Raw genomic sequence first — 24680 nt, forward strand, 5'->3', positions numbered from 1 at the left:
TCATAGATGTTACAGCTTCCTTCTGAGGAAGTATAACTTCCCTTCATAAGTGTAAGTCAGTTTGAATTTCATAGAAGAGGGTGTGATTCTAATGGATCAGGGGAACACTTGAATTTGGAGGTAACAGGTTCATGAACAAATCAGAATAACATTTTAGTACCCCATTTTCATTCATCTATTATTTAAAGAAGAAAAAGTCAAACATGACTGTCTCAGTACTAACATAGTTGCATGTAAGACTGTAAGTAAACATTATTTCCCAATCACTCAGTCCTCCAGACATAAAAAGGAACATTAGAAAATATGTAATACCTCTACCCAATGCAGGCAAATCAATTCTCATATAAATCCACCATCACTATATAGGAGCATCTGTTTGGCTTTGTTTTGGGCAATGAATGATTTGGGAATTTAATTTGCTATTAATAATTAACTGAATTTAAAAATAGCCACGTTAAGTAGGTCAAGACTTGGTTTACAACTTGTTGCTATTTTCTCTCAAATAAGAAAAAATGAGCTGGAAGACAGATTAGGTGTTTAGGTCTATGAAATAATCCAGTAGCTTTGTGCCTCCTGAGAAGAAATTATAGAAATCATTCTAATAATTAAACAAGGCGTGCAAATCTATGAACATTGCACATGCAGCCCTCATCCAGATTACTAAGATCTCAGAGAATCTCAGTAAATAGTTGAACTGAGAAACACAACATAAAAGCCCACAGAGTCTTTTAGCAGGTTGTTCTTTTCTTAGCATTTATTTTCCTGTCTACTCAGCATACCACCTCAAGCTTCCAGCTCACTGTCTGAAGTGAACAAGAGCCTGCTGGAGATTTTGAAGATGGCACTAAGAACATGCCAAGGCAAATTCAACGTAGACTGCCTCAACCTGAGCTTTCGAAGAGAAGATCGCTCATTTTCTGGCTGCCTGCCCCTGCCCAAGGTAACCAAAATTATATGTCAGATTTGACAAAAAGTCAACCTTAGAATACTGAGTCTATATTAACAATAAGGTATATGTTATATGTTCTTCCTATAGATTACATTATACAACTGTTTGTTATGTGTGTGTGTGTGAGTGCGTGCGTGTGTGTGTGTGTGTGTGTGTGTGTACTTGAAAAGAGAAAACAAAACAGAGAAGAGATTTATGAAACATGCATAATTGGTTCAGCAATTACTTACATTTGGGTTATGTTTAATGATAGAAAATCTAATAATATCCAAATAACATTTCACAATGCAAACAAGTACTTTTTCAAGGCCAAATTCATTTCTCATATCCTCTCTGAACCTCTACTTGGGGTCAGCATGTGGCATCTCAAGTCTTTCGAACACCATATTTTAGAACTGATGTAATTTATTGCAGATAGAGCTTAGCATGCTGATTTGAGACAGTAATTACCAGTGCAGATGTGTTACATGGAAGAGGACCCAGAACAATATTAATTCTCTAATCTTCTATAGCCAAATAAACTGATGTCTCAAAGCTACACAGGACAGAGGTAGAATGATGATTACTGCTATTACTATAACTGCATTGATAATACACAGCCTCACACTGCTTAACTCTGACTAGGTGCTGAGCACTGGACTAAATGCTTCACTGACATGATCTCATAGAACATCAATAAAATTAACTCCTTACACAAAATCCTGAAATGTAGATAGGCATTGATACTGCCCTTTTATAAGTGAAATAAATTCTGAAGTTTGAAGAGGACAAATGAACTGATTTCTGGGCCTCAAGTAGCAAAGGTCAGAGTCAACATTTCAAGTATAGAAAAGGTTGAAAATTGACACCAGAGGGAATGCAATTAAAAGAGGATATCCAGAAGGTTTTACTGAGAATAATACCCAAAAAAGAGAAATCAGCGGATTAAGGGAATTTGGGAATTACAGGAAAAAGATCCAATCAGAGGCATCACAGTGTACCATTTATTCTAGGCATTCAGGGGTTAAAACTTAGGAAGTTAGAGTAGCTTTTTTTAATATTTAATTTTATTTTATTTACTAAGAAAGCAAAGATGCAGTACCATACAAATAGGTTCTTACTCTCAAACAAAAGCTGCCTTTTTCTGGTACTACATGTATGCAGGCAAAATGAAGAGCTAGGTTTATGCTAATGTCTGTGTGTGCGTGTACATGTATTCATGTGTACTGTACATGCAAATGTGTTTCAGTAAAAAGAAAATACTGCAGGGTAGTCTGAAGGTTATGACTTGCCTTTCCTGTGTTCATAAAGAATAGATTAAGGAGCAGCAGGTCTTTGATAGATTATAAACCATGTAATGCCATTGGTGAAGCCTTGTGTTTTCAGATGTTATGCATAAACTACAATACAAATAACTTGAAAATTAAAATACATTCACTTAGTCTCTTTTGGTCTCAGATTTTTATCTGGAAAACTTGGGTTCCAAATAGTCACCTCCTTTGACTATTGTGAAGATTAAATGAGCTTAAGTAAATGAAAATACTTGTATATACTCTGGTACACAAGGCCTTAAATGAATCTTAACACATACACACACATACAAACACACACACATACACACACACATAGACACACACACATCAGTTTTTTGAGATCTTAGTCTTGTGGCCACATGATACAACATTAAACACTGGCTATCATAGAACCCTTAAATGTTCTCGTCTACAACTGGCCTTGAAAGCTTAACTCTGTGGTTCATATCCAAGGAAATTGGGAGTATTTTCCTTAGAGCTGGTATGTCTTTCATGAGCCATCTGGCATCTCTTAAGACAGCTGGAACTCACTCAAAGTATAATACAGTTTTGGGAGGCATGTTAAATAGAATTCTGCTTCCTAAGAATGTGCAGCAAATTAAGGCCCAAGGGATATTTGATACAGGAAGCGAAGGGTACAACCACACCACAACTTCCTTGCTCCTGGATCCAGGATTGAGAGAATACTTTAAAGGCCAGAACTAGAAGCATTGATATTTTAAACCTTTCAGTCTTACTTTCTTAAAATGTGAACTTGAAAGTCATGAACTTTATTGGGTAGTCCATCACAGCTCTCTACTGTTTCCTGCCATGAAAACAAAAATAGGGATAAAGTGGCATGGAGAACACCCAAAAAGCTTTCAATTCAAAGTGTTTTCAGAGCACCTGTGGCTTCTGGGAAAAATAATTATTATCAAAAATAACCTACAGATCTTGTCACTCAGATCAATTGAGATTTGATCAATCACAAAAAGTATGGAAACATATTTAATATAAGTCATATTCATCTATGGACTCTTCTATCATGTTATCTTGCACATCTTCAGTCTAATGATGGTTTGATAGGACTATAAATGCAAGGTGGATCCACGTATATTTTAATTGTTCCACTGCCATATTCTTCTTGTTGCTGTGACAAAATGCCCTAGCAAAATCAAGAAAAGACTGGCTTATATTGGCTCCCAGAAGTTACAGACAATCATGTCAGGGAGATTACAGCAATAAGGGTCTTGAGGCCCCTGGTTACATCACATCTGAGGTCAAGAAGTAGAGAATCATGATTGTTCTCACCTCAGTTTCTTTATTTTTATTTTTTTTTATAGATTCAATAATTATAGCCTAGGGAATGATTCTACCTATAATGGGCAGGTATTTCTCCTTCAATAAATCTACTGAAGATAATCTCTCACATTTATGCCCAGAGAAAACTCACAGATTATTCTGTATCTCACCAAGTTGACAACTGCGATTAGCCATCACACCTTCCCATTTCCTGAGCAAGGTATATATTTCAGCAGGACTGAAGAAACTTGGCTCTTTAGTGTACAACCTCAGTTTAATACTTTTTGACAACTTCTAAATTTCTACTTTGAACATGGGTTAGGACATCAGAATCTCCACTCATCTTCTATAACTTCTCAGGCACCCTTTTCGTATTTAATCATTTCTATATCTCTGTCATAAAACACTCTAAATATTTTTACTAATCCGGAATTGTTCTCTATATTAAATGCAGTAGCCATATTTCTAATCAATATGGCATATTTAATTTAATTTCATGTATGATTCATTAATTAGTCAATCAATTCTAGGCACTAATGACAACAAATACAATCTTGTTGGTCACCAGAAGCTTAAGGAGAGGAAATGCCTTTGATGTTCTATGACAACTTAAGGCATAGCCATGACCTTAAACATAGAACTAACTAGACATCAATATAATTTATCTTAAAAATGGACTAGGGAGATTAATATAAATATTGAACCCCGGTCAGCATATAGATGTGGCAAAGAACAAATGAGGAGGAGAAAAAATGATGGGACAGTTGGTCAGGGTCAAATGAACAGTGCGGATCTTCTCCAGAATAAGGACTTATAAAGACAATGACCAGCTCAAGGAATGTCTTCTAATCAACTGTCTCACAAAAAGTATGAGCCATGTACAAAGGGTCTTTCCAAGGAGTTTTTATTTTATCCTATAAAACCATTGTAACCTCTGAAGCATTTTAAATGTGCAAATAATATGACCATATTTGAACTTCCAGAGGGATATTTTAATATAATTTGCAGAATGTTTCAAGTAAAACTGAAAGGAAAGAGATTCCTCAAGGAAGCTTCTCCAGTAATGTAGGAAACAATAATGATGCCTCAAGTAATGCACTAACAGGAGAGATGGAGACATTAGGAAAGATAAAGTGGACTTTGATATGTCGTTGGATGTAGGGCAAAACTAACTCCAAATTCACTAACTTGTTAGAAGGCTATGCCATTCAGTGAGATAAGAAATGAAACAGGAATAATGTGAACTAGTAGTGTAAGTTATAAGGGGCTGAGTTTTGAACATGTTAATCTTGGTAGTTAGACTGAAATTACATTACTTGAGACTCAAGATGTAGCAAACATCATTGGAGCAGTTACTAAACCACTACAGAACAGAGGAGGGTGAGACAAAAACCAGGTTGTAGAAGGCATTTATTATGGAGAACTTAGACAAGAGAAGCCAATGAAAGAGAATAACAATTATCAAAGGAGATGTGGGAGTACTCAAGAAATCAATGAAAGAAAGTTTAGAGAAGCAGGACATGTCCATCCCATTCTGCAGAAAGGTCTTCTTTAAATAGGACTAACTCTGGTAATTAGAAATCTATAGAGCTTCCTTTAACTGGTAATGATGGTTGAGTCAAGTATTAGTGTAAATAAAACACAATACCTGAGGAAACTATATTATTGATAAATAATATAGTTTATTGACTTTTAAAGTTTATTTATACCTTATTGAAAACACTCATTGAACGAAGAAAATTAAACATTTCTTACTAAAGTTCTGTTGTGGATAGCCCTAGTCTTGTATTTTGATGCTAATTCTGCTTTCCAGGGAGGGACTGCAGAGGAGGAATGAATCAGTACACAGATGTCTTCTAGTGAACCTTCTACCTACCTTAATTTGTAAAATAAAGGCTAGAGCCTGTGGGTGATTGGGCGATAGAAGGGGAGGTGGAGGGAAAAAGAAAAGGAAGAGGAAGGGGAGAGGAGGAGAAGGAGGCAGATGTATGTGTCTCTAGCAGTCTCAGGTAGTTCATATCAAAAGGTTAGATACTGGGTTAACAATTCTAATTGTGTAGGCATCTTGTGTATTGCGTATATAAATCCGTTGGATAATCTTTAAGCATTAATAGTCTTCATTGGGTACCTTGAGGGTGACGATATTGTCTGGGGTTCAGCCGAGCACTATGAGGGTGACAGAGTTGGCCCAGGGCCCATATAGAGCCAAGGACTCCAAGGAGCTGGTCAGTGGAGGCAGTAGCCACACCAACATCTTGACGACCTGTACTGCCTTTAGTGCAGGAACTTAGAGCATGAACATGGCGGCCAGGATGAGAGCTAGCCAGACGCTTTTTCTAATACTGCCCGAAACAAAGTTCCTTAGTATGAATACTTATGCTTTGGAGGATTTTAATGGTAAAATCAAGAATAATACTGTCTTAAACTTTTTGGGTAGATGTTTCTATTGCTTCTTATGACTGTCAGTCAGTTTTTAGCAGCCATCAATCAGTCTGTGTCTAGGTACCATGATGTACTCTTTCTAATCTGCTATTCATTTTAGCCTTCAGCAAAACTGAATATTGACAGAGTGGTCTATTTTGAGAAAAGAATTTCAGTATAGGTGTTCAAAAACACATCAGTACGTGCTAATCACAAAGTTAATCAGTTTTTATTAAATAGGGATGGCAGAATGTGGAATCAATTTCCATATTGTTTTCTTGCTAACCACTCCCCATTCTGTTTTCATCCATCCTTTACTTTGATCCTGTATTTTCCAAAACTGCTAAACAATAGTGGTAAGAAAATAAATGACAAAAGTACCATGCCACCCTGGAAAAGACACTGTCTTTCAAGGAAGGTTAGGAAGCAGTAAGATCATAAAACTACTGCCAAACAGGTAACACCATAATACTTATGGCTCTAAACAGCTCTAGACATTTTTTCACCTACTATTCATATCTTCTTGTAATCTGCCCAGCATTCGGCTTAACTCCTTATGCTTTTGGTTAACTTTGTTCTTTTTTATGTTTCTGAAGAATCTTTTATTTTTCTTCTACAAGTTTCTCTGACTTAATTTCTTTACACCTAGGAAGTACCAGGCTTATTTAAAAACCTCATAAAGACAAGGAAACATGAGCTTTTGACCTCTGCCTGCTTTCTTGCTTACTATGTGCTGAGGATGAACACAAGGCTTTGCCTAAACTAAGGACATGTTACACTTAGCTAAGCCCTGTTGCTGTTTTAAAAGGTAGATTCTGTTATTGTTTAACTATGATAATACTAACAGATCCCTAGACAACTGCTATTGAAAAGAAGATATTAGACCATATAAGGCTTCCCAGGTTCAGGACAAAATGACAAGTGTGGTCAAGAGTCTGTCATTGTGTTTCTTGTAATATGAATGAACAAAGCATGGTAAGAAAACTCAAGATTGACTAGCTTGAATAATTCCCTTGAACTCTGTAATTTTGGAGGCTATCCCTGGTTTCCTGGTACTATATCCTAGGATAATAGGCCATAGGAATAGTGGAGTCCTGGAGGCACTTATAAAGACATCTCTCTAATTTGCTCACACTCAACTGAGTTTTCTACTCTCTTCTATAATTGGCTAACCTACGAAGAGCAAGACAGTGAGTGTAATTGGTAGTGTTGTGTTAATTGTGAGTTTGATAGAACCTACAGTCTGGGAGGTGGACTTTCTGCCAGGTCTGTGAGTATTATTTTGACTATGTAAATTGATGAGGAAAGATCTTCCCTAACTGTAGGTGACAACTGTCCTGGGCTGGGGATTCTAGACTAGAAATTAGAGAAAACAAGCTAGCACCACCATGCATTTCTTGATCTTTGCTTGTTTTTTATCTATAAGCACTGAGCTGGAAATCTTACCCTGAATGATACTTCAATGGCCTAATATACTCCTGAGAAATAATTCTTTGTTAGAACTATGTAGGGTATAATAATGGGAAGAAATTGAAACACTAATTCCATTTTACTGAAGCTTCAAATTCTGTCTTATTTCTAGGTCATGTCTATATGTAGTAAGCATGGACTGTATGTATCCATGACCCTGCTGGAAACATTACTACATCACCGAGAGTTGGGTTGCAGAGGTGAAATAAAGTAAGTTGATTTTTTAGGTTTGTGCCCCACCAAAAATGAAAATATGGCAAAGTCTTAAAATTCTAGGAGCTGAGGCATTAAGGGATCACTAAATTAGCTGAAATTGGACCATCCTCAGAGAAATAGCAACTTTTAAAGAAAACGAGACACTGAAGCTTCCTTTTGCTCTCTATTAATCAAAGACACAATAAGACGGTATTCCATCTACAAGTCAGATCTAAATCATTTTGTCATCTCAAAACCATGAGAAAAACTAGTATCAGATGTAAGTCATTTTGGCTACTATGCTATGCTATTTATGAAATTGTAACAACTTTTTATCCTCATTGTCTTCTAATAGGATGTCAAGTACAGAAATCTGCCTTTAGAGAAGGAATTTCATGTGGGAACTAATTAACATCAATCACTTGACACCTGTGTTAAGAATTATTGTTTATTAAAACCAAACTGGGCTGGTAAAATAGCTCAGTCAGTAAATGCCTATACTTCCAACTTTATGACCTAAATTCAGCCCCTGGATCCAACATAGAATGAGAGAGCCAGTTCTCACAAGTTATCATCTGACCTCCACATATATGCATACACATGTATATAAAATAAATAGATATACTTCCTCAAATATTTAAGACAAAGATTCCTCAAGACTCATAAAAATACAAAGCAAAAAATTTCTTTCATCCCTTAGGAGCTATCACTACTTAAATGTCCACCATAAACAGCTAAATAATAGGACCAAACCCATGAAATAGTGTTGTAGCGGTTGAGGATCAAGCATCATCATCAAACAATGATTATTAAGAAAGGAAAGCAATGAGATTGACTTAGCTTAATGCATAGGAAAAGGAAAATATAACAGGCCAAAATCTTTAATGAGCAAATAAGATACAGTTGAAGGTTAGGAGAAGTAAGAAGGATATAACCCACCCTACCAAGCGTATAGGACATAAATTTTCACAGACTCTCTCTGGAAATGTTAAAGAATTACCTTTAAGGCTTTTTATAGGTACTGGCTGATGGATAAATTTAAGAAACTGCTCATTGCACTGGAAAGGAAAAGACGGAAAACTTTCTTAGGGCTCACCCAATCTATGTGGGCTATACTAATTACCTTATACAGAATTCTAATGCTCCATTCTTTACTCTTTTCCTGTTTTCCCCCCACATTTTTTTGCTCTACAAAACTTCCAACTTATGTTTTAAATGTTTTATATAAATATTCTACACTAAGTGTAATGTCCCCTTAACCCTCCTCAACTTCTAATAAATAAAATAACATTCATTTAGCATGCTATGTTTGTTGCCATGTTGTAATAAACAATAAACTACAGTACCATAGAACAAGAACATTCTTTATTTACTTCAATTCTGTATTCCAAATATCTAAAGCAGTAGAATTTGTGATGATGTATATTTACATACTTGACCTCAGTTAAGAGAGACATTATCTCAAAGTATTTTCAGCTCATGATCAAACTCAAGGATGCCTTTCCTACACATCTTAATGAAATCAGGTTCATTGCACTAAGCACTTAAATAGCACCTAGTCATTTTATTTTCTAACACTCTTTAGAATATTGGCTTTATTTGTATGGTTTCTTAATTGATGTCTCTATAATGATCTTCCTACAGCAAGAAACATAGCTGTTTTCCTCACACTAAAATGATCAGAGCTTCTAACTTAATGTGGCACAAAGTTCGCAGAGCAGATGTGATGAAATCGTTGATTCATTTATTTATCAAACTTATGTCAAAAGTCAACAATACACCATTTCCCTGGACATTTGGAATATGGGTATGAATTAAAAGCCCCTTCTTCATACAGGTATTCTAGTTAGGATGAGACATCAGTGTTAAAATATATGGCATATCAAGGTTATGGGAGCAACAAGGGAAAAAAGGCAAGTGAAGGTTACGTGAAGAACAATGAATAAGTGAGACCAAGAGTCTAATCCAGTACATGAATTTCTATGGGCCACTTTTGGAAATGAGAATTTCCTTAGAGATGGTTAAGCTACGAAAGCTGAAAGGTGAGATGAGAGCAAAGCAGGAAACAAATGGGGGATTCCCAAAAGGCTCTAGTCTAAATGAAGAAAAATCAAGCACCAAAGATCACATTAAATGTAGGACATAGTAAAGACTCCACTGATAGCACTGATTAACATCTAACTCAGAACAAATATTGCAGGGATCAGAAATATGAGTGGAAATGGCTATCTTTGACCTTAGAATATTCTAGGACATCAACACCATGAGAATCAAAAAAAATATGTTTATAAGAGGTAAACCTATTTCATCTCTAAACAGTTATTGGCTAAAGCTTCTTCTATGAATTAAACCCATTCCATTATAGGCTTTGCATGCAAACCTATATCCTTAAGAGATTAAAGATGCAATTTAGACACACATTTTAGGAGCTGAATGCTTGAATCATTATCTTAGTACATATTGTCCATTAATCTGCGTTCAATTGGAAAGCCATTTGGAATGTGGCTGTCTGCTAATTAGCAGGATTCTAGTGCTGAGCTGCTTCCTGATTAAATGTCCTTTAGAATCAATAAAACATCAGGAGGGATTGTGGTGATGTGGGATTAGCCCCATCTAGCCAAATAAAATGAGTTGTGTTCCCTTCTTAAACTGGCATGTTGCAAGAGCTGACAAGAGGGGCAATTTTCCCAGCCCTGCAACAAAATTGTTTTTAATTTTTCTTTTAATAAATTTTTTAAACTCTGAGATTTCGTTTTTATTTTTCCATTTTCCTAACAATTAGCAGAGACGTTAGTGAATGACTGCCAGGATAAGGCGATTGTGAGGAAGACGTGATTACAGTTTCTAATCTCCACTCTGAATCACCCTTATGTAAAATGAGCGCAGGTTGTATTGGGTGGAAATTATTATCCCTGTTTTTGGCTAGGGAGATGGAAGTCAGAATTCACATTTAATGTGAATTCTCTGTGACTTTGTAATAAATGGTAATTAAGGAGGACAGAGAGAGAACAGGAGGCAATCTAATACTCTAAAATTATATTGGCAAAATTAAATGCTTTAAACCAGTTTAGAACACACGTGCACACGCCAAATTGTGTTGGGGGAGGAGATAAATAATAAAGCCGCTATGGAGGCTTCCTGAACAGAGTAGAGCAATTGACATAGCCACAAGTAGGACTTACCGTACACATCTGGCCCATTATGGAAAATGGAGTTAGGTTGGAAAGGACTGTTTTTGCCAATCCTGGGGACAAAGGCAACAGTTTAGGAGACAAAGGAAACATGAGGTGTCTTACTTGGCATTTGCTGTTTAAAAGGAATAGGAAAAGGGTTAAGTAAAGAACTATTAGAGACGTGCTATTTATTGTCTGCCGTTTGGGTCAGTGTTAGATAGCCAACCCAGTTTTCCATTCCACATTGTAAAAATAATGTGAATGATAATAAAGATAGAGAACATTTATAGAGCTTAAACAATTCCAAGCAATATTTCAAGTGCCATTAAATATTGATTCTTTTAATTCCTGTGACAGCTAGGAATTAAACATAGTTACTAACCTACTTTTTAAATAAGGAAACTGAGGCAGCATGGAGAGACCAAAACCTATATGCACCTAATAAATAACTTCATCAATAAGGCTAAGTGAATACATCTCTGAAATAACAAAGGAGAGAGCTCGGCTGAGCAAGGTGGAAAGCGGAAAGCCTGAGCTTCATATTTGTAGCTGGCAGTGCCATCCCTGAAAGCTAAGCTATGTCAGTCAGCCCAGAGGCAGCTGGTAGTTGGAGATACTAAGGAAAGTATGGACTGTGATGTGTGATACCAATATGAAGTATCTTGTATCCAAAAGTATGGCAAAGGTATCACATGTATAGCTCAGAAAGAAGAATCTGAAGTGCCAAGGACACACAGGAATTGTCATCTTTCCCTTGTCTGTAGGTCTAAAAAAGCCATGGGCAGAACCATGAAAATCAGGAGACTGTATCTGTTTGGCTGCACTACATGTGGACAAACGCTTATTTGATGATGAACACATGGAAAATTTAGCATATAAAGCCTACATTAAAAGTATTATTCATTCACGTAAAAGATAAGATAAAATGCTAAAATCAAAAGAACATTTCAGAGCATGGGTAAGGAAGTACAACCCTCCATGGTTTAAGTTTTAATAACTGATGTGTTTATAAAAAGATAAAGAAATATAGAATATGTTCTGTGGGTATGTGTGGTAAGGTATGGGGAAAGGGTATGTCTCAGCAGGCCCATGCCAAGGCCATGTCGCACGATGGTATAGGATAGAATAGGTTTTATTCAGGGCATGAGGAAGGGAGTTAAGAGGGTAGTAGAGGCAGAGAGAGAGAAAGAGAGAGAGAGAAGCTGGCCATAACCAAGTAATGTCTTGTTCCTGTTGCTGCTGCTGTTGTTGTTACTATTGTTGTTTGACAAAAAGTCTCACTTAGTTCAGGAATATGAAATGAAGTCCTCCTGAATCTAGAATCAAGATCATAGTATTTGTCCGAAGTCCTAACCTTCCTAGCTGGAAGACAGGAGCTTGGTACAATAGTTTTATTATTATTAGTGCCTATTATTATGACAGGATCTAATTCTTAAGTTGAGTGGCTCTTTGAAGATCTAGAAATGTAAGAGACACAGAAATGGAAAATATTTACTAGAATAATCTTAAAATATATATTGGTTACATAAGTCCTATATTCCCTTTCAGTTATACAATACCCAAGTTGAATATTTAGGACTATTTAATACCTTCTCCTCCCCCTACTCTCAGTATATAATCAAGAAAATGTTAAAAACATTCTAGGAGTGTTTTATCTGGGGCCTTGTCTCTTGTGATTTTTCTCTTCATGTATTCATTATTCCTCTCTCTCTCTCTCTCTCTCTCTCTCTCTCTCTCTCTCTCTGTGTGTGTGTGTGTGTGTGTGTGTGTGTGTGTGTGTGTGTGTGTACACCTTCACATACTTATGCTTGCACCTACAGAGATCAGAAGAAAACTTTTGGGAAGTCCACTGAGAGTTGTGGGATCAAATTCAGATTATTGAGCTTCAAAGTCCTATATTGACTGACCATCTCTCTAGTCTCTCTCTCTCTCTCTCTCTCTCTCTCTCTCTCTCTCTCTCTCTCTGATAACTGATAGAACATGGTCTGACATTGCGTGACAGATCTCCAAAACAAATAGAGAACAGTCTGTGACTTTCAGTAGATCAAGGCTCTTGGTTGTTATGCTTTATTTTCAAAAGATTGGAAGATGGTCTAGGCATATGTCTGTACTTCCCAAGTGTCATAAAAGAAGAAGTAAAAAAAATCGTTAAAAAATGGATTCATTGCAGTCTGTTTCCAGATCTGAGCTGATGCTGATGCTTATGTGATTACTACCACTCCCCATGAGAGCTTCCTGTCCTCCATCTTTTCTTTACTTTCCTAGGTCTGCAGTCAGCAGATTTTCTGGTTGCAGCATTACACATCATGGCTTATCTCTTCCTCACATGAAGCTCTGGAGGCCACATGTTCCAAGCTCCTACCAGAATACACATGTTGATCAAAGAAATCTTCTGATATGTGATCCATGTATAGGAAAAGGTTTATGAGTTATAAGCAAAACAAACTGTTTTCATACTTAAAGTATCACTTCTATTTAAAGAGAGTAAAATCCTATGACATTAGAACTCCTTGAGAAAACCTAAGACACATGTTTGCCAATTTCTTCTCCATTTCAGTCTGCCTTCTGCTGGGTGAGATAGCAAAACAACTCTCCACTTGCAGTTAGTTTGCTGGCAACAGAAGCTGTCTTTTACCAACATGAGAAAATGTAAATTTCTTTTCTTCCTCACTTTACTCATTCTTTGAGAAATTCAAACAATGCATCTTGATCATATTCACTTCATTCCCCATCTCCTCCTAGAACCATCGCCGCATCCTATCTACCCAAATGTGTGCTGATTTTCCCTATATCAAATCTTGTGCTTCCAATATAGTTTTGAATGTGTAACCATAACTGGAGCTTGCACAAACTACCAGGAATCTCTCTCAGTCTCCTGAAGCTACCAACAGCCTCATAGTTGGGGAGGTGTGATTTCATGCCTCTTCCCATCTCCAAGCTAGGATGTTGCTGGCTTCAACGTGTGCAGATCTTATGAATCCAGTCTCAATTGCTATGAATTTATATGTGCAACTGTTCTGTTGTATCTACAAAACAGTTTTCTTTTAGTGAACTACTACCTCTGGCTCATAACCATCTTTCTATCTCCTCTTCTATAATGATGACTGATGCTTGCGAGAAGGGAGTGTAATATAGATGCATCATTTAGGGCTGTACATTTAACAGTTTCTTATTTTATGCACCTTGACCAATTGTGAGTCTTTGTAACATTTGTAACATTTGTAATATTAGGGGAAAACAAAAATCAAGAAGGACCAGAAACAAATTTAATGACAGAGATTAAAACAGGAACAGAGGGTAGGACAGAAGTGAGAAGAAGGAATGAAAAAAATCATAGACAGGTAGGGTGACAGCCCTGGCTGAGCAAGATATGAATGTTTGACTGTAGTCTTAGCCATACTGTATCCAAAAAGAAACCATGCATCTATTACTGACAGAGAAGACCATATTTACATAAACATAAATGACTGCTAGGCAAGCAAATATAAGTGATTTCTCACTATCAAAGCTCTGCTGGATGACTTCAAGCTTTAGATAACTGATTTCAGTTGTAATATACTAATACCCAATACAATTTCTTCTTGGGCAACTCATTAACTATTACCTAAGCCCACCACACATAACTATCCCTCTTCTATGTTTATGTTTTGTAGTTCTTTTCACACTTAAGGCAGCAAAAAAGGCTATTTCTAATAGCCACTTGGCATGAAGATCTCATGACGAACTATTGCTAAGAGGTAAATGCGTAAAATTTTGAGGTGGAAAATAGGGCAGAATGGTGATGACACAGGTCATGGACTGACTTACTTTCCTATAATAGTAACAATGTAAAAATTGGCTAGTTTTTACTGACATCAAAATTGTCACTGATTTCATGGCTAGAGGCATGTGTGGCATTAGCCAGGTTTTCTCAGAGTTCCCTGGTCTCTGAATGCCCTGACCTTGCCAGAAGACTCATCTCCAGCCTGTTGGTCTTTCGGTAATTCATTTGTTTGTTTGGGTTTCTTACCTAGGGTTCATGATTATGTGTTTGTTTTTTAGGCAGGATGTCACTGTACAACTTAGATTGGCCTCAACCTCTTGATCTTCCTTCCTTAGTCACCAACTCAGCCCCGGTATTCTGATACTGGTGGCCTGGGCCACCATACTCAGCTTTAACTGTTACTCTGAGGACATCTAACTCCCTGTACCAAAGATCTTTCTAGCAGATATACCTAAAGCATCGCTGTTTCCTGCACTGATATCAAAACTCCTTTCAATATTGCTTCAAAACATCAAAACTTGGCTTTGTTGTTCATGCTTCCAATGCAGGGAGAGCTTACTTCTTATTACTCAGAAGCTGTCTCCATTTCTTACACAGGTGGAAGAATTTTGTTAAGTGGTTGAACATGGCTTCTTCTGATTTGCTGTGTGATATGCCAGCAGGTGAGTGCTATGCTTTGTGCCTCAGCAAACTTAGCTGGATTTTATCTCATTCTTCCCAAAAATATTCAGTGAAGAAATGATAGGACTGAAATTTTCCCTTAAAAATATTCTTTTATGTTAGTTGGATGATAAGAGACATAAATCTCAAACTCCCTAATTTCACTTTTCTAGTAACTCTTTGACATGAACCTAGAACACATGTGTAGGAAGTTGGAACTGTTGACTTAAATTTCAGATGCAATCTCTTTGATCTAGGATTTTCAGGTTGGTATTATTTGGCTAATAAATCATCAAATATTATATAAATATACAGATACCAAATATATGAGTGTGCAGCAACTTTTATAATTGTTGTAAAGTTAGAAACAGTGAAGAAAGCCTTCTGTAACCAATCCATTAAGTCATAGAGCAACCAGTTGATTAAATTGTGGAATTATAAAGTATGACTGGGCTGCTACAGAATGATTTCCATGATATATTAGTAAATAAGATTATAAAGGTGAATATGGTAAAATATTTAGCAATTTGCAAATTTAAATATGACAGGTGAAAAATATGCATTCATGTTAATCAGCTGCTAGGATTTCTCTACTTAAACATCCACTAACTATTGTTAATATGGGCAAGGTACTAAGTAGGCATGGTTGAATGTGCTGTGTGATGACTATATATGTCTATATCCATGTGGGGAAAAACATCCTACAGGAACATATCAAACACAGAAATGTGTACAGGGCATTAGTCATATGTGCATCAGAGGCTGAAAAAGTTGAAAAATACATAAAGAATGTATTCATGTTCTCGACCTCTATAACAAAATTTCACAATCTTATGACTTAAAATAGCAGAGGAGACTTCAGTCACAGTTCTGAAATCTGGAACTATTAAATCTGAGTATCCTCAAGAGCCATAGTCCCTCTGAAGTCTCCAAGCAATTGTCTTTGTTTGCCTCTTCCAGGTTTTAGTAACCATAAGCCTCCCTTAGCCCATTACATATGACTCTATTCTCTGGCCACACCTCCTTTTGACCGTCTTCTGTCTTCTCTATATTTCTGTACCCAAATACCTTCTCCTTCGCCTTCTAAAGATCTGTTCTAAACTTGATTACATCTGTAAAGGTTGCTTCCCAAATAATAGAAACTCGCAGGTACCAGTGGGCAGAAGTTGAACATATCTCTTGGGAGAAATGGACACAATTCAATACTTTACTTTGGCAAAATCCAGACTTTAGGAGCAATGCAAGAAGCATTTTCAACTCTTGGCACTGCAGAAAGCGTACTATAGATTGGCATACTATGTCAAAAATCTAAAAGGCAGTGTTCTTACACACATGGTCATGAATCTCTAAGGAAAAATCAAGGAGCTTGAGAAAGCATTCCCCAGGACATGCAGTGAACCTGCGTATTAAACTGCCACATAGTTGGGAAGGTTACTGGTCTTGTATTTCAAACAGAACAACATGTTATAGTGCTGAGACCATTAAATGGGTGTCATGTGCCTCTGGATTCATACTTGACTCCTGTTGAGAATGATGAACAGCATAGTAGCTCATCCCTTTCTCATCACCAAGTAGATGCTCACTGCATCTTCATTTGTTTTTTCCCCTGTTCGCATGCATCCTGACACCTGTGTGTCCCTATTTCTTTCTCTTCTAAGACCATCAGTTAGAATGTGTTGATATGTATCCAAACTCCCTCAGTTTAATAATCATTTCTTTATGCCCTATCTCAAAATATAGACACACCCCTTACCATCTGGCATTAGAGTATCTGTGTACAAGTGCTACAGAAACACAATTCTTCCTGTAGCACATGTCACAGCTAAAATATCAGTTCTGTAGTGGAGTAATAAACTTATATCAAGTAATTTTGTTTACTGTGCTCTGATTTATCTTTACCGTCTTTAAAATGGAGAGAGAAGGGGTGGAGAGATGTCTCAGTAGTTAAGAGCACTGACTACTCTGCCAGAGGTCCTGAGTTCAATTCCCCACAACCACATGGTGGCTCACAACAACCATCTGTAATGGGATCTGATGCACTCTTATAGTGTGTGTCTGAAGACAGCTAAATGGAGCTTAATATAACTGTCTTCTGAGAGGCTCTGCCAGAGCCTGACAAATACAGAGGCTCTCAGCCAACCACTGGACTGCACACAGTCCCCAATAGGGTCCTCCATGGAGGAGTTTGAGAAAGGACTGACAGAGCTGAAGGAGTCTGCAACTCTCATAGGAATAACAATAATATCAACCAACCAGACCCCCCAGAGCTTCCAGGGACTAAACACCAACTAAGGAGTACACATGGAGAGATCCATGGCTCCAGCTGCATATATAGCAGAGGATGGCCTTGTTGGGCCTCAATGGGAGGAGAGGCCCTTGGTCTTGTGAAGGCTCAATGCCCCAGGGTAATTCTAGGGCATGGAGGTGGGAATGGGACAGTGGGTGGTGGAACTTCCTCAGTGAAGCAGGGGCAGGAGGTTTGAGTGGGGGGGGACTGGGAAAGGGGATAACATTTGAAATGTAGATAAAGAAAATATCCATTAAAAAATAAAATAAATAAATAAATCTTTAAAAAATAAAATGGAGAGAAAAAGAGAGAGAAGATAGTATAAGTGCTAAAGACATAGATTCTATTAGGTATTTAGAGTGGCAATGAGTTTGACAAACAAAGCAGAGAATATTAGTCACTGTAGAGCAACAGGACTGACAGGGTAGTATTGCTGTTGTTGCACTGTGTTATGGCCTCATGATTACTGAACATTAATGTGGTGGTGTTTTACCATTTCTAGCTCACTGGATCTATGAGAATGAAGTGTTCTTACATGTTGAAAAAGAATTAATAACAAAATCAAAAATGGTAGCAAAGAATTTCAATCTAGATTAAGGACACAATTGGAAGATATAAACTGAAAAGTACACAAAGTAAATGTAAAATTCAATAGATAGGTATAATAGAAGACATATATATATATATATATATATATGTGTGTGTGTGTGTGTGTGTGTGTGTGTGTGTACACATATACACAATCAACATTTGTGAGATGAACTACAGTTTAATAGTTTTAATTCCAGCTCTGAGATTGTTCTAGTTAATCTATGCCTCTAACAATATCTTAGGTATTATTAGATGTCCAATATAAATATTGAGGCATGGATGAAAGTTAAGAATAATTGACTGTACTAGTCAAAATTATGCAAGAAACGTATAGGAAGGGATGGAGAGATGTCTCAGCAGTTAGGAAAGCCTGCTTCTCTTACAGGGGACGTTCCTATCACCAATGTAGGACAACTCACTTTCCCTCCCATATCAGCAGCTGTGAGAACTTATACCCTCTTTCATATGCATGAGCAACTGCGCACACACACACACACACAGACACACACACACACTATATCCTTCCAAGAAAAAGGGAATTAAATAGCAAATATTTTCTCTCCTATCAGAAGCTTATCATCAGTTCGATGTCCATCTTTGAGTCAAGAAAGACGGAGGTTAAGATATTGTTAGAGGTGTAGATTAACCAGAACAATCTCAGAGCTGGAACTGGAGATGAATTCTACCAAATCGTAGTATATAGGAATGGTAGCTGAGTGGTCCTAGAAAGAAGAATGTAATTTCTGTGTTCAAAAGCAAAAAAAAAAAAAAAAGGAAGGGGAGATCACCAGAGAAAGAGGAGGGCTGGAAGCTAAACAGCCAGAAGTTAGCATCAGTGTTAAGGCTCAGAAAGAGTTCCTGGAACTCACAGCATTACTCATTTCTCCTCCCTTTGCTTTGTGCTATACCAGCTCTCTCTTTGCAGCCATTGTTGAATGTACTAAATACTGCTACCAAGGCTTTTGCTTTCCCTTCAATTCCCCTGTGCTTCTTCCTCAGGTAGTTGCATGGTTTGTACCTATGTTTGCTGTCTACTCAGTATTCTTAATTGTGACTTCTTTGGATAAACTCCTCAGTGACTCTTGTGTGGTTCTCAGCCTTGAATTTGGGTTTGGTTGTGTTAGAAACACATATCATTTCCTGACATTGACTTGTGTCTGTTTCCTGGCTTCAAAATGAGAATGCACGTTGCATGATGCAAAAGAGCTTATCTTGGTCACTCTTACAGTGTCCTTTTCACAGCAGTGCCAGCATCTAGGAAGCACTTGACTAGTATGTCCTCCTTGAATGAACAAATCTGAAACAGATGTATAGCCTCCTGATATTAAGAAGACAGCTGAAATTTTTATTGTCTTAGGTCATCTAGAGTCAACAAGAGGTAATTTCCACCTTGTAGAGTTATTCTTTAGATTATGTGGGAAACACCTGCCGCTGATAAACATTTGAATCATGTTTGTTTGCTGATCACACAAGTTTCGTTCATTAGGATCCATGAGCCCAGAAGATTTTATCTCAGTCAAATGCTTTCAACCTTGTTTCATTTTAAAATCAACTAGAGAATATTTTTTTAAAAAAGTATGATGCTGGGTTCTGCTCAGCTGAAATTAGGGTATAATTGGCCTGGTGAGACACTTGAGCACTGATCATTTTTAAAGCTCCCCAAGTCGAGCTAATGTCCAACCAGCACGAATGAGCACTGACTTCAGTAATCAGTGGGAGCAAACAGGAGAAGGGATGGCTGTATGAACATCACAGTCCCTTGGTAGCCTTATAAATCTTTGTCCTTCCCACACTCGGAAACTTTGAGAAGTCAGTGGGGTCTCTTTCCTCCAGTGCAAGTCTTCCAGTGGCCGACTAGACAGATGGTTCTCATTTACGCTTCCTGCTGTGTTAGGGAGAAGAAAAAGAAAAATATCACCAGCACAGGTCTTTCAAACAATGTTTACATATGCAAGCAATTACCTCTGTATATGCCATCAGCTATGACAAAGGAAAAGGGTAAACTTAATAGAAACCAAGTAGACATTTCATATATTCTCCTATGGGAACACTGACAACCACATATAGCAAGAAAGAGCTAAACAGAGACATAGAGACCAAGTAGATTCTTCATATATTTTCCAAAGAGAATGCTGAAAAGCTCATATAGCAAGGAAGAGCTAGAGAGAGACAAGTCTAGGTTTGAGGACTTATTCTAAAAAAGTCCCATGCATTAACTGGCACCCAGAAAATTGCCTGGCATGTTGTATGGTAAATCCTCTCCTGTGGGGAAATGATGTCTGCCTAAGGTTGAAACATTACTTTGTTGAATATTTTACTTACATGATTTTTACTTCACGATATTATGGCAACTTCTTGAAATTTCATAATCCAAAAGTTCACAGTTGGTAAATGAAAAGCACAGGGATAGTGTTGACGTCTGTCTGACTGAGACTCAACATTCCTGCCTTTCTGCTGTACATCTCTGCTAGAGTCTTTTTAACTGTCCATCTCTCAGATTAAGAGTAATCTGAAGCATTTTCTCTTGCAATAAAAAACAAATTCTTTTTTCACAAACTTGGTACAGTGAGCATATCTCAGTGCAAGTAGGTATTCAGGGATTCCTATGACTCAAATTTTTAACAGATCTATTCAGATTTGCCTTGGAGGGATTGCCATCATGATCTTCAATGAGCATCAGTTGAGGTTTATTCTGTGGCATCCGGGTAGGTATGAGAGAGAAAGAAATGAAGAGACACATTCTTGTTCTCAGAGGATTGGGAAAAAACTGGAGAAAGGAACTGCACACTTAGTAGCTTTATTTTCTAATGTCACATAAAAGTACATAGCCATTCATCTGAGAGCAAGCACTGAAGACCATTCTCACACTGAAGGCCAAGGCTCCAGGTAAACATGACATTACATTGTCTTCAGCATCAAAAAAAAAAAATGAAGATGAGCTAGGAAGATGGTCCAGTTGATAAATTGATTGTTATATAAACATGTGCACCTGGGTTTGGTTCCCAATATCTATGCTTAAAAAAAAGCCAGGCAAAGCAGGGACACATATGGCTGTAATCATAGGGCTAGGACTGCAGAGACGAGGACTCTGGAGTTTGATGCTTGCTAGGCAGTCAGTCTAGACAACTGGTGTGCTCTAGATTCTGGGGCAGACCCTGTCTCAAGAATACAAGACACAGAGTAACTGAGGAGGATGCCTCTGGTCTTCACACACAAACATACTTTTGTTCATAGTGCATTCTCACATATGCACACACACACAAACATCTACACACGTGTCCTATGCATATGTAAACACAAACATACAAAAAGTAATTGAAAAAGATAATTATCTAGAGAGGCAATGCTAATAGACTATTACAAAGTGGCTCTAACTTGATCTGAAAATTTAGAAGACACTCTTAACTTTTTAATACTTATTGAACACTTGCTATGATCTAGTTAATTCCATTTCATCCTAACAGTCACCTAAGGTACCATCCTTCTCTCAGTCAGGAAGAGGTGGAGTAGAATGTCCACAATCATGGACCTCATAACAAAAGTAGCCAGGATTTAAATCCAAGACTTCTAGGCTCAGACCTGATATTCTCACCCACTGTGTTATGCTGACTCACTCCAACGTTGCTTGAATGTTTTGGTTAAATTTTATTGAAAATAATGAGACCCAACTGAGAACTAATGTATTTTCATTAATGATACATTTACATTTCACTTAGCATATGATAGTCATAAGGATTTAGAGTCTATAGGGTACTCCCTAGGCCTTTGAGGACTGCATTTAAAGCAAGTCAGTTTTATCCATGAAGGCAGCAGCTTGCAGCCTGGAAATTGCAGGTGCTCACACCCTTAATCAAACTGAGGGTACAGTGCTTGCATTCTAGTAGAGAGACTCACCGGGTCCACCTCACTAAGCTGCATGGACCTTTCTGGTTGAGAGTCTTCCACAGGTTGTACTTTGGCTGATTCATGCCTCTGCTTTTTGAGTACCATCACCATACCTTTGTCCAGATGACTCCCTGCTCATCCTTCTATTCATTTATTTCATTTCCTGCAATAATAATCACTTTCCACCACATCCACTGCTCCTAAATAAGCTCAAATGTTTTCCTATCTCCATATGTTTCTTTTCTTGTATGGTAATGGTGTTTAAAGAATACATTTGGGTGACTATTTATCACCCCCTCCCTCCTTCTGAAATCCACAAGGTAAGAACCTGGCCTTTTATTCACCAAGTGTCCCCATTGCCTAACACAAGCAACTCACCCAAGAGAGCCAGTCTGTGGCCTTTGCCTTGGATGTATGTATATGCCAAATGTGTGTGCCAAGTTTAACTCTTCTCTTTGTCTTTTTCTTGTTTAGGAAAGAATAAAAAGGAAATTCAAAAGGACATACCTGAAAGACTCCAAAGAAAAACTGAACATGTGGTATGCAGCTGGGCATGTGGAGCACCTGGGAGGGCCTTGAGGACCCCTGATTCCATCCTCCCACATCTTGCTGGGCTGGGCCCTCCTCTTTGGGTTCTTTATTTCCACCCTACACCTTATTGTCTGACTGTCTTTAGGACCTGCCTCAAACAGAAAAGGGAGACAGATTAACTCCTAGAATATGGGTTAACTCCTAACCTAGTTAGTATGAGGAAGCCTCTTGCCCATGCTCAGTGATGGGTGTGCCACATACCCTAAGCAATTTTTCTTATATACATGTACAGTAGAGCTTCCAAAACTTGTGACCACCAACTGTCATCAGACTAAATGGTGGCCAGAAGAACATTTTGATATCTTAACTCCAGCTTTCAGAACCTGAAGGTAACCTTTCCCTAAGGGATCACCTTTTAAAATGTAAAAAGTTCTCTGATTTTTAAAAGAAAGGAAGAGAGAGAGTGTGAAGGTAAAGAAAATAAATATCCAGCAAATGATTTAAAATCCATCTTAATATTCTCAGCATTTAGCCAGGAGATAGTGAAAAATTGAAAGGTAGCATGAATTTTTCTATTGTTTTGAAATGTCTGGATTAGGACATAATTTATCTTAAAGTGATATGAGGTCTCTTCGTGCACTTAACACATGTTATTTTAGACAACAGTATCCATTTTGGCAAGCATCTTACCATAAGAAAAACAACCACAAATGCTTTTCTCCTTGAGTGTTAAGTCTGTTTTGAATAAGATATTTAAAATTCATTTTGCTCTTTTATTTTGCTTCTTGTAGGACTTTTTAAATTTCTGTAATAGTTAACTCTTCTCAAATCCTTGTATGAACCATCTCCATTGCCCTACTTTTTAAAAGGGAGATAAAGCAGAGGTTTGATAAAACAACTTTCTATTATACCAGAGAAAATAATCCATCCATATGTTCATTCATTCATTCATTCATTCATTCAACAAGCATGTATTGAGAATCTCTGTCAGCCACTAACTAGACCTTGGAGAGTTTTCAATAACTATCTCATATGCCCTTGATGATATATCAATAAATACCTCTAGGGCACACGATACTTAGACAAATATAGTAGTCAGTGCTAAGTGCCTTGATCAACAAATGGATGAGAAAGAACAAATTCTTGTCCATCCTCGGCTGTAAGGAAAGGCAGTACAGGAAGTAGGTCTTGAAAATTGCATAGGAGCCCAATCATTCCAGGCACACGCATGAAAAGGTGTTTCTGTGACTGAGAGAGTGAGATTACAAAGAGATAAAGACAAAGAGTATTTTCAGTTGTCACGCCGTGTCAAGCTGTGCCTGGAGAGAATGATATGAGACTGAAAGGAATAAGCTGGAGAAATAAGCAAAAAGCATCAACATCCCCTGAGCAAGCAAGGAATTTCGACTTCTCCTGGTACAGAAAAGTAATATAGAGTATGTTAGTTACTTGTTCCTTTACTGATCCTAATTTGCGATCAAAGTCTTCAATTCCCCCTGTCTAATTATCAGAGAGTTGGGAACTATCCAAAGGAATTACAAACAACAATGATTTTTAATGAAAATATCCATGTATGCAAGTGCATCAAATAAGTAGATTTTTCTAAAGCTTTCACCTTTCCTAAAGTTGCCCAAAGCTCTAAAAAAATGCATAAGAATCATCTCTCTGGTTTTCTACATGAAAAGTTTCTTTTTGTCCCCAAATTAGTTTTATCAAACAGGAATTATTTTATATTCATCCTGAAAATCTACCAGTTGCTTGTCAACCATGTCAGAGCAATTTCACAGTGTTCGAGTATTTCAAGCAAAAAAATTCTTCACATTCCCGGGAGCAACCTCATCCATGTCTGTTACCCAGCTCATAGAAAAGCTTCTTGTTACAGCTGCTCTTCTGAAGGAAGTTGGGGTGTTCACCACTTACACATGAAAAGTTTGACATATCAAAAAAAGACTGCAAAGTTTCAGAGATTTGAATGTTGAGGGAAGGGAAATCAAATGGTACAAATCATTTCATGGTAAGTGATGAACATTTTAGATTGCAATGAACAGAACCAACTCTCCTTGCTTAATTATCTTGAAAAAATTGGAAATTTTAGTGTGTTAATTATGGAGAGAAATGAAGCATGACCTAAACCAAGAAGTTAAACATGGCATGCTTTCCCATCTTTACTGAGTCATATTCC

The 24680-nt window shown here is 37.4% G+C and overlaps 1 protein-coding gene across 1 annotated transcript in view; it reads left to right on the plus strand.

Annotated features, from left to right (window-relative positions):
- The window catches only part of CUNH1orf87 (chromosome unknown C1orf87 homolog), a 63751-nt gene that overhangs the window by 33786 nt on the left and 5285 nt on the right, over positions 1 to 24680 (plus strand). The window contains exons 7-10 of the mRNA XM_028778799.1: positions 775 to 940; positions 7526 to 7623; positions 15142 to 15206; positions 22442 to 22506. Of these exons, the coding sequence (XP_028634632.1) occupies positions 775 to 940; positions 7526 to 7623; positions 15142 to 15206; positions 22442 to 22506 (394 nt within the window). The remainder of the gene's footprint in view (positions 1 to 774; positions 941 to 7525; positions 7624 to 15141; positions 15207 to 22441; positions 22507 to 24680) is intronic.

The sequence above is a fragment of the Grammomys surdaster genome, unplaced genomic scaffold, assembly GCF_004785775.1.
Source record: "Grammomys surdaster isolate TR1022 unplaced genomic scaffold, NIH_TR_1.0 341, whole genome shotgun sequence".
Classification (NCBI taxonomy): Eukaryota; Metazoa; Chordata; class Mammalia; order Rodentia; family Muridae; genus Grammomys; species Grammomys surdaster.